The following is an 11588-nucleotide window of genomic DNA, read 5'->3' as shown; positions in this document are numbered from 1 at the left end:
TACCACCAATATCCTTCAAAGTAATGCTAATGGGAGTTGAACTTGGAACCTCAATGAGAGAAAACAAGTGACTAACCACTAGACCAAAACTAACTTCCTTTGTTCGATGATCTATGTGTTATTTCAGCAAATATATTGAAAGTAGAAAATTACGAAAAATTAAATGTATACACATGTTGATACGACTTTAATTGTGATACATACACACTTAATTAATCGCATAATCCACACTCTACTCTATATCTCTCTACATTGCATCCATAAGACTTCACTAATTGGAATAAATTAACAGCAGATTGCATAATTGTAGAATTTATGGATAACCACAAAAATGAAGCCAAATTGATCTTCATATCTCACTGTACATTGATTTGCTCACAAGCCTAAACATAAAGACCGAACATAGATATTCTAGCAACCATATATTTGACTGCAAAACTCAAAGTTTCAAAGTAAGATCTGGGGTGGCGGTTGAATCTCTACGCGGTGGTGGAGCCATACTCGAATCACCCACATTATTAATTTGCCTGAAGCTACCTGGCCAAGACATTTCGGGTTCATCTTCCTCCATGAACACTGGTAACCCAACATAGGTTTGGTCGAATCTTGGTCCACCTGTCATGGTGTAAAAGCTCGTTTGTTGAGGTACAACCCGCGGTTGATGCAATGACCCGTGAGCCTCAATACCCAGCGACTGAAATGTGGATCCATGAAGAGGTAAAGATGCTAAACTCGGATATCTATCAGACAACATTCCCATCCTCATGGCTCTCTTCGCCATTGTTCTTTCTCGTTTGTGCGCGTTTTGATGACCTCCCAATGCCTGTGAGCTGTAGAACTTGCGGCGGCAGTAATTGCAGGAGAAAACACGCGGTGTTGCTGAAGGTGGAACTTCTGTGGGGGCATGTTCAAGCATCATGAGGGGGTTGAAGGCCAGAGTTAGGTCCAGAGTGACTGGTGGGGTTGATTCTGAACTGGTGGTGCCGCCTTTGGATGCGTTTTGATTGCAGATTTCTGATTCTTCTTTGGATTCAAAGATGTTATTAGGAGATTCCATTGTTGGGAAATTATTTTATAACCACAATCTTGATTTTTGTTACCTATAAAACCAAGTTTGATAACTGGATATTAATATGATGTAATGTAGGGAAGCACAGATTTAATCACAATCTTGATGTTTGTCTACTACTTTTGTATTGGTGTTGCTCCGATTTCCCTTAAATCATATTTTATGTTTTATGGATTATAAAAAAAAGGTTTTTTTTTGAGTTCGAGGTCTAAGTTTAGACCACCCGCAGTGGGGTAGTATTTGGGGGTGAATTGCCTCAAAAACGCTCGCGCACTGCCCCCGGGGCATTTTTCTTCAAAAAATGGGTTGGGGCGTGCAAAATTAAATGCCGGATGAAGATTTTGTTAGCCAATCACATGTATCCTTCTTTTTGTTTGCCCAATACCTTTTTTTGATGGTTTTTTATTTATTTAATTCTTTACACACCTTTTAACATAATGCCTCACAATGCCCACATCCCCACTACACTCATTTTAGAAAAACGCCCCATAATCCCTACTGCTGACTGTGCTGTCACATGACGCAAAATAACCAAGAGTGAGGTGTTTACTAGTACACATGGTCTTAGTGCAGGAAAAGTTTGCATATCTCAAACCATTACATATCTGAGTAACACCAAAATGCATATTTACCACACTTTACATGTCACTAGAGTTTAGGGTCTTTGTAGAAGTAGCCTTTTTATCTCGTGAGATAGAGGAAATCGTTGTCTCGTCTCACCTTCCTAAACCCTACATGCAGTTTTTGAGTGATTTAGTGGGTACGTTTGTCTGTCTGTTTAGTTACCAAAATACATCGATAAACACAAAACCAATATCAAAAATTTTAACCGATCGATTAACAACAATCAGATAAGTCTTGTTCTTTCATGGTAAATCTTTAAAACCCGTGTTAAAACTTTGCCAATTCAAAACAAAATTCGTCTGAAAACAAAATTCAAAATCCTCATTGGAGACTATCATTAAACAGTTACAGATCCATTATTTTCATGTCATAATTACAAGTCAAAACCATTGACTTGTAAAGCTAACTATTATAATCAGAACCAAATTTCACAAACTCAAAGCTAACTATAACAATTATCCGCAATCAGAAACAAAACAGTTAACCAATCATAAACAACAAAATTCTAAATTGAGAAAAGGGGTTGACAAATACCTGCAGTAGAGTGTACTAGCTGAGTCAGTAACCTCGTAGTCAAATATAAGTGTTAGATTTGGAAACACGTTGTGTGTGATGGTTTTTTCTAGGTTTTGCCAAATATGGTGAGAAAGAGGATATGAAAATGGAGGAATTATTAAGATAAGATCATGTTAGAGAGAGAGAAAGAGAGTGGGGTGATGTCAGATTGTCAGGTGAGTGAAAGAGAGAGAGGAGCAAATAATTTGAAATTTGCAGAATGATTGATGGCTTTTTAAAGTTAACTTAGTATTACTATTATAAGTGAAAAGAATGCCAATCCCAAGATAATTTACTTTCCATATTTTGCACATCTTTATATATTACTATATATTTTTTAATAAAAATAATGATATGGGTATTTAAAAATAAACAGAAGAAGATGATGGATGATGTTTTCTTAAATAAAACTGATAAGTTATGTTTGATATTAGATAATGAAGGTTAGTGTTTGACATTTAGAGGTTTTTAACTATTTCACAATCTTCACACACTGCTAATCAATCTCTTATAGAAAAAACTCTTTCCTCTCTCTCTGGGCTTGTGGTAGGGTTCTCGACGATGTGGTTTTAACTCCGGCTAGCTTGTGGGGATATGTCAATCTGTTCTAAGGAACAATCTTGATTTGTCCGTTCATACTATCTGGTTTAGAATCCATCCATTCGCTCCTTACACTAGTCTCAGATCTCGTTTTCCAATATGAACGTGGGGGATGACGGAGGGAGTTGGAAAGACGTTCCGGTCAAGAAGAAACACAGGGATTCAGGAGACATCAGCGAAAAGAGTGCCAAAGAAAACGTTACAAAGTTTTACATTACCAACTTACCTTCGAGTTGTAGGCCTTGGGATGTTGCGGAGTTTGTTAAGGTATTCGGAGAAGTCGCAGGGGTGTATATTGCAAGGAAGTTTGATAAATAAGGTAGGAGATTCGGCTTTATTAGCTTCAAAAATGTGGCAGACGTGAAGGGTATGGAGCGCGCTCTTAATGGTACCAAGATGGGAGGATCTAAGCTGGTGGTCAACCTGGCTAGGTACTCTAAGGAAAACGCTGGTTTTAAGGGTGGGAAGTATAGAGAGGAAGAAGCTAACGTCAAGAAGCAACCTGTTAGTGCTCAGGAAGTGAAGAATCAATATCAAAAGAATGTGCATGGAAGAGTCAGACTTTTCAGCGATTTGTTTAAAAGCGATCCCTCAAATTCTGTTAGTAAGAGTAATCCGGCTGTGGAGGTTGGCATCTCCATAGACATTGCGGATAATACGTCAGCTTTCAGTGAATTGACGGGCAGAGCTCTAGTGGGGAGATGTAAAGACCTGGTGACATTGAGGACGCTCAATTCCATTTTAGCGGAGAACAAAACAAGAGGTGTCTCGTTGAGTTATCTCGGTGGTTTGTCTATGCTGCTGAAGTTCGATTCGGAAGAATCATGCGTCAATCTTTTGATGGACCACCATAGATGGAAGTCTTGGTTTTCAAATTTGGATCCATGGAATTGCTAGTCGCTCCCGTTTGAAAGGTTGGTGTGGGTCAAGGTGCAAGGTGTTCCGATGCACCTGGTGGAGAATGACGTAATAAACAACATCGCCGAACACTTTGGTAAGGTGGTTCACGGGTCACAGTTGAGTTCGGACGATGACAATATTTAGGTTTGCTGGCTAGGATTGCTGGTTGGAGATGGCGATAGAATTCGTGATCACGTTACCTTAAGGTGGATGAATAAGCAGTATAGGGTTTGGATTGAAGAAGAGTTAAACGACTGGGTGCCGGCTTCAGTGGGTACTGTGATTTTTCAGGGAGAAGAAACGAGATGTCAGGCCACCGGTTGTTCAGAAGGTCAATCACCGAAGGACGGTCCCGGAATTCCCGAATCGTCGTCGGGAAACCAGAAATTGTCGGAGGAAGTCGATAAGGTGCATGGAGTTAATGCAGCTGAATTTTTGGGAAATCGTAACGACAATCTAGATCCTCTCGTTGAAAAGGTCACTAAGGGTTCAGAATCCATCCTAGGGAACAAGTTGCAATCATATTATGGTGGGGCCCAAGACTCCAGTGCTAATAATATTTGTTGTAGGAAAGAAGTTTTTTATTTCAGCTCTGATAACCATGAGTTGAGGCCCAAAAAGAGAGTCACTAAGATTAGGCCCAGAAATAAGGCCCAATCTCAACATGGGCTTTCCAGTCCTGCCTCAAGAGAAAGACCATCCAAGCGGCCCAGAGACGACGGAACTTTTTCGTTTGACCTCAATGTGGTAGCTGGTGATAGTAATAAGGAATTTATTCCAAGGGAGCAGGATGTTGATAAGGATTTACCTCTCCAGTCGACTGAGGAACCAATTAATTCTCGTGAGAATGGCCTTCCTTTTGTGGAGAACAGAATTAGTGAGGAGGCTACAGAGGAGGCCGATTCGGACCTTGATGTTTCGACAGAAGTGGCGGATACTTTCAACAATATAGAAGAAGATGAAGTCGAAGAAACGATCAAAATTGGTAATCTTGTGGGAGTGGATTTGGCGAATCATGACAAGCTTATTAGGGATGCGATAATCGGCGAAGGTATGAATGTAGTTATCCAAAGAATATTCTTTCACTTAATGTCAGGGGAATTGTTGGGGGTGCCAAAGGAAGTTGGGTTAAAGAAATTAGAGTTGCTAAAAATATTGGGGCAGTTGCGTTGCAAGAAACAAAGTCGAATCAGTTTCGACATCAAATTTATCCGGTTTCTGGGGTAATAGCAACTTCGAATTTGCTGTAGAGGCTTCTGTTGGTTTGTCAGGGGGTTTAATATGGTTATGGGATCCTAAAATTATCAAGGTTGAGTCAGTCATTCATAATAGATGTTTTTTGGTTATCAAAGGTTCGTTGGTGGGTAGGGGCTCTGTGGTTAATCTTGTCAATGTTTATGCTCCAGAAAGCGTTGCGGCCAAAAAAATTTTATGGGGTGAACTCACTAATTTACTTAGCGCAACTGATGGTCAGTGGGTAGTGGCTGGTGACTTTAACGCTGTTCGATCTCAAGACGAAAGGAAAAACTCTTCTTTTAAAGCGGCTTGTGCTGAAAATTTCAACAACTTCATTTTTGAGAATGGTTTGCTAGAGTATACGATGCAGGGCCGGAAATTTCACGTGTATTAGGGACAATGGAAGGAAATTAAGCAAGTTGGACAGATTCTTAGTGTCGCCGGATTTTTTTAATTTGTGGCTGACTGCTTGTGTTAGAGTGCTCTCCGCTAAACACTCAGATCACTGTCCTATCATTCTAGAGGTTGTCGATCTTCATTTTGGTCCCAGGCCATTCCGGGTTTATAGCTCTTGGATTGGGCAGTTGGGTTTTGACTATGTGGTAAAAGAGGCATCAGATAGTTTTGTTCCTTTTGATCCTCCTGATGCAAGTCTTTCAGTGAAGTTTGCTCACATCAGATCTCGGTTAAAAATCTGGAGGGATGAATTTTTGTCTAAAGAAAAAGAAAGCGAAAATCTTGCTCTTGCTGAGCTGGAAGTGTTGGAAAGAGAAATGGAACTAAGAGATTTTTCGGAGGAAGAAGAATGGGTCTTGGCGGAAAATAAAAAGATTATTAGAGAAGCCGAATTCAGAAAGTGTGCATACCTTAAACAAAGTGCCCGTTCGAAATGGGCATTGCAGGGTGATGAGAACTCTAAGTTTTTTCATTCCATGGTGAATAACAGGAAAGCTGCTAATGCTATTCACGGTCTTAACATCAATGGTGAGTGGTGTTCTAAACCGAAGGTTATAAAGAAACAGGTTCTTTCTTTTTTTCGAGACAAATTTAAAGATCGGTGTCCAAATCGGCCGAAGTTGGTGTGCAATAATATTAAAAAGATATCAGAAGCCGATTGCAATTTTCTAATCGAACCTTTCTTGGAGGAAGAAATCAAGGCTGCTGTTTTTTACTGTGGGGATGACAAGGCCCCGGGCCCAGATGGTATGAATTTTGGATTCATTAAGCATTTTTGGGAGCTTTTTAAAGATGATTTTGTTAAAGTTTTTGAATGGTTTCATTCTCATGGTGATATTACTTTGGGAAGTGGGGCTTCTTTCATTGCCCTTGTTCCTAAGATTGCCGACCCAGTTTCTCTAAATAATTATAGGCCCATTAACCTAGTTGGAGTGATTAGCAAGGTAATCTCTAAAGTTCTCGCGAATCGTATGAGATTGGTGCTAGATGGGGTCATTTAGGATTCTCAATCGGCTTTTTTGAGTGGTAGGTATATTTTGGACGGTCCTCTCATAGTTAATGAGATTATTTCTTGGATCAATAGGAAGAAATCCAAAGCTTTTATCCTTAAAGTGGATTTTGATAAAGCTTATGATAATGTTAATTGGAACTTCGTGGTGGACGTGCTTCAACAAATGGGTTTTCATGACAAATGGTGCAAGTGGATTCGGGGCATCCTAAAGTCGGCAAATTCTTCGGTTTTGGTCAACGGCTCGCCGACATTCACGTTTAGATGTGAGAAAGGTATGAGACAAGGGGATCCGCTATCTCCTTTCCTCTTTTTGGTCGTGATGGAAGCCCTTTCATGTATGATAGAGAACGCGAAGGAGGCCGAAGTGATTAGAGGTATTAAGATTGCTAACAACGGTACGTGTATCTCTCACCTTCTTTACGCGGACGACGCTATTGTGATGGGTGATTGGTCTAGGAATGAAGCGGTGAATGTGGTTAGAATTCTACGTTGTTTCTTCTTAAGTTCGGGGTTGAAAATTAATGTCGACAAGTCCAATTTATATGGGTTAGGAGTGGATGCGGAAGAAGTAGGGGAGTTGGCTAGTATAGTGGGTTGCAAACCGGATCGTCCGCCTATTAAGTATCTTGGGCTAAAAGTCGGTGCGAACATGAACCGGATATCAAATTGGCAATCGGTATGTGACATTTTCCGTGCTCGTCTTGCCAAATGGAAATCCCAACTCCTATCTATTGGGGGTAGGGTGGTTCTCATCAAAGCGGTATTGGAGAGTTTGCCAACTTACTATTTTTCGCTATATAAAGCTCCAAAGAAAGTGATCGCTACTTTAAAGTCTATGATAAAAAATTTCTTGTGGGGAGGTAATATGGAAGAAAGAAAGATGCATTGGGTCGTGTGGGAGAAGGTTACTCGGCACAAGAAAAATGGAGGTTTGGGTTTGAATAAGTTAAATGAGGTAAATACGGCATTGTTATCCAAATGGGCTTGAAGGTACAAGACGGAGAAGAATAACCTTTGGAAATGAGTCGTTGACGCCATTCATTCTAGTCGGGTGGGATGGGATTGCATTCCATTTAAAAAAAACGTGCTCCGGTGTTTGGCTTAACATAGCAAAAAACTTTATTAAAACGAAGATCGGGGGTCGACCGTTGAGGAGTTTCGTGAGAGGCACTGTTGGTAATGGCGAAGACATCTCCTTTTGGCTTGATTCTTGGCTATTTAATGATCCTCTGAAAGACATTTACCCTGAATTGTTCAGCTTGGAGGTGGACGAAAATGCAGCGTGGCCGATAGAATAATTCTTTCCGAAAACGTGGTCCAGTTTAATTGGTACTGGAGAACTGTTATCGCAGCCTCTGGCCTGGAGCCGATCCTTTTTCAGCTGCAAACGGAGCTAATGGGAGTTCAGCATGCGGATTACTCGGACCGATGGAAGTGGAATGCAGACCCGAATGGTACGTTTTCTGTTAAATTTGTAAAAAGTTTGTTGAAAAAAGAGGAAGAGGTTCAAGATAACTCTTTCATTTTGAGTTGGTGTAATTTGGTCCCCGCTAAGGTTAACATACACGCATGGAGGATGGAGATGGATAAAGTTCCGACCGCTGAAGCCTTGATAAAGAGAAATATTGGTATTACAGCCTCCTTATGCCCGATGTGTAATTCGGAAGAAGAAACGGTTCACCATGTGTTCAATACGTGCATTATTGCCACGAACGTTTGGAACGGTGTTAGTGTGTGGTGTAAGATACCAAACATTTTCGCCTTTTAACTCAAAGACCTCCTTTCTATTTTTAAAGGCCTTGACGTTTCGGAGAAGAAAAAGGATGCGATCCAAGGAATTATTTTATTCGGGTGTTGGTGTAACACCCCGTGTTTTCGAATGTCAAAGTCAAAGTCAAAGTCCAAGTCAACTTTGACTTTCTTTGACTGTAGATAGTCTATTTCATGTTTTAATTGTATTATTTGGAGTTAGTGTTGTAATCAGCAAGAATCGAAGTAATCGAATGTGTTAACGCGAACCGATCTACGACTGTGAATAGTAGGAAGTAACAATGCGATAAAGTTAACTAATCAGTAATCAAACCGATCTAACAATCATGGAACTCGAGACTTGAATTATGCGAATTGTGGTATTGTTATACGTGTGTGTGTGCCTTATTTGTTACTTGTGCATGTTTACTTTATGTTTGGTGTGGTATTCAAGCAAATCAATCGAAAATCGAATCAAAACTCGAAAAGCAATCGAACTCAATCGAAACCGACATCGACACGTGACTTATAGAAGATTGTATGTTAGATATAGTCCCAACTACTGGAAGTAATTTGAATAGGAACTCTATCGTATCCGTATCATTGTCCATCGAAATCGAAACGTCAAAAATCATCGCAAAATACTCAAAGTGTGTCGCGGATCGAACAGGAGGCATCCTGATCGAACAGGCCAGCCGATCGGCTAGCATTTTGCCAGCCGATCGAGCAGCCCACTCGATCGGAGCTCCTGGCTGATCGGCTGCCACTTTCCTCTTTTGGAAGCCTATAGATAGGATTGTCCTTGTCTTCATTTCCACTTTTGAAAAGTTCTGACCGGCCAGATCCTATTCTTCATCTTTTCTCAGATTTCCCTCAATCCCGGTAAGTTTTCACTCTAATTCCTGTACGTTTATGATCATTACTTGATTCTACACCTTTCTATCTTTCAAAATTTGGATTCTAACCGTGAAATCACCAAGATCTAAGTGTTCTTGGGTGATGTCATCATGGTGTTCTTGAAGAACATCAAACTTTGGCCTCATTCAACCATGAATGGCTTAGATCTAACCGATTTCCACATAAACAAGTTAAGATCTATCAAAGATCTAAACATCCACAAGTTATGAAGGATTGAAAGAAGGAATCCCAACTTTCTTTCAACTCTTTTACACTCAATGCCTTCAAACCGGTAGAAACGGAGCCTGAGCCAACCCACCGATCATTCCAATGGTTGGATGGTTCAAGATTCGGGTTCTATCTACGAGGTTCACCGACAATGGGTTAAAACTCTAAGCCGACGTTCCGAACCGCTCAACGGACGGATTTGGTGATTCCTGTCCGAGCCGGAGAGACAAGTAAGGACGAAGGTGTCCTAGTTCAACTCATTATCAAACTACCTCGATATAATGACAAGTAACCAAACAGCCAAGTGTTAGACGAAAGGCCGACCAGGTCAGAGATGCTGGCTGAACGGCTAGGCTGTTTGAACAGCCCAGCCGATCGGACATGCCAGCCGATCGACCGGGCCAGCCGGTCGGCTAGCACATGGTCCCACACTTTAAAAATTTCATGAAGCATAGTAATGAGGAAGAGATGTTCGACCGAACTGCGGTTGGTGAACATTACTCTTCGGATCATGAAATACTATACTTCAACACTTAATCGTTTTCACAACCCGTTCGTAGTAAGGAATGCCAGCCGATCGAACAGACTGTTCGATCGAGTGACATTCAGTTGAGGACTAATTCTGAAGTTCCTAGCCGATCGAGTGAGCTAGCCGATCGAGTGAGCTAGCCGATCGAACAAACAGTTCGATCGATCGACTTGAAAAGTAGGAACACTTCAGTGTTCTCAAATGCTGCAACGAAAACTTCAAAAGTTCAAATCCTCAAACACAAACACACCAGAGGAAGAAACAATCCACTCGAATGGCCCAGCCGATCGAGCCTACTGGCCGATCGAACAAGACTGTCCAACCGAACATACCAGCCGACCGAACAGCCCGTTCGATCGAACCTGTCGTTCGATCGACCAGCCCATTCGATCCATCCCCACTTGTTTACGTTTCCGCGTTACTTATTGTTGTACTATCGAACTATTCAGGCTAATCTTACTCTCAGCGCTCCCTTCAATCCATAATCAATCACTATGAGTATACTCGATCCCTTTTTGCTTTTAGCACTTTTGGGTGTTACATACGTTACCTATAAAATCCCAATCAAACACAAACTATTTGAACGCTAACCATTTGCATGTGCTACTTGACTAAATGAATGCTGTTTATTATGTTTACATGTGGAGTGCTATCTACCTGCCTTAGCAACATAGTACTATAGTTTGGACTCAGCACCCGTTCACACGGGGGTTGTTAAGGACAATTACTTGCATGGATTACAGTGGTAATCATGTATTGCGAACCATCTCGGACGGTCAACCCGCAGTCGTTGGTATCGATGGTCCCATGTCGATAATTAACATGCATCGTTTTCCTCTGTGTACGTGCCTGGTTATGCGTAAACTATTCGAACTCTATATGCTATTATCAAACTTGTGTGCTCACCTTTACATTTTATGTATTGACTTTATTTTAACGTATGTGACAGGTGCTTAAGTTTCTAGGATGCTTAGGCGCGTGGTGATGATGTGACAAGTGCTTAAGTTTCTAGGATGCTTAGGCGCGTGGTGATGAAATCGAGGTTAGGGAGTCTAGAAATAATAAACAATTGTCTGTAATAATAATTGAATCTGAGTTGTCGGAACGGAATTATTTGCCTAGTTGCTTTCTATGATAACTTGTTTATTTATTTGGGATACGGTATGCGACGTATCATTTAACTGAATTTGTAATAATAGTTGTTGTGGAAACTTCTGGACAATTTGCTTCGCTCAGTGCCGCGCCCCGATGATTCCGCCATCGGTTGGGGTGTGACAGATTGGTATCAGAGCCATAACTATAGGGAATTAGGTTAGACACGACCTAGTCCGGGTTGCTGTATTAGAGACCTAGACTATAGTTAGGAGCCATCAGACCAAGTTTATGTGCTTATTCTACAATCCGTCACTATCACTGCACTCGAGTTTTCAAATAAAGTCGGGAGATTTAGTTAGGAATAGGTGTGAAAGCCGCAAACTCCTGGCCAAACTGTCTGACTTGTACTGATTTTATTTAGTTATTCATGCTTATCTCATTATTTACACCAATAAACAAGGGAGATTATACCAAATCAGGAGTGAAATCCATATTTTGATGAATAACCCCCTTTATTTTATTAAAAACAAGGAAGAAATTGCTAAGCCAAAGGGTGAAACCCTGACCTTGGCAGTTTGTTCTGGATTTTGCTTATCTCACCAAGGCCTCGATGGACTCCAACGACCTGAACTCACAAG

General features: G+C 40.9%; 1 protein-coding gene across 3 annotated transcripts; it reads right to left on the bottom strand.

The window, feature by feature from the left end:
• Positions 1-252: 252 nt before the first annotated feature.
• On the bottom strand, positions 253-2463 carry LOC110895738 (zinc finger protein 4). Of its 3 annotated transcripts, none has more exons than XM_022143092.2 (3): positions 2228-2463; positions 1702-1800; positions 253-1100 (listed from the first exon to the last, which is right to left on the bottom strand). In XM_022143092.2, the coding sequence occupies exon 3, from the start codon at positions 1055-1057 to the stop codon at positions 440-442; it is 618 nt and encodes a 205-aa protein (XP_021998784.1). In that variant the 5' UTR covers positions 1058-1100; positions 1702-1800; positions 2228-2463; the 3' UTR covers positions 253-439. The 3 variants fall into 3 exon arrangements, with proteins under 3 accessions (XP_021998784.1, XP_035836311.1, XP_021998782.1); XM_035980418.1 differs by having other exon boundaries at positions 1712-1800; XM_022143090.2 differs by lacking the exon at positions 1702-1800 and having other exon boundaries at positions 2228-2462.
• Between the last annotated feature and the right edge of the window lie 9125 nt (positions 2464-11588).

This window comes from Helianthus annuus, chromosome 12, assembly GCF_002127325.2.
Source record: "Helianthus annuus cultivar XRQ/B chromosome 12, HanXRQr2.0-SUNRISE, whole genome shotgun sequence".
Classification (NCBI taxonomy): domain Eukaryota; kingdom Viridiplantae; phylum Streptophyta; class Magnoliopsida; order Asterales; family Asteraceae; genus Helianthus; species Helianthus annuus.
This window is presented reverse-complemented; position numbering and strand designations above follow the sequence as displayed.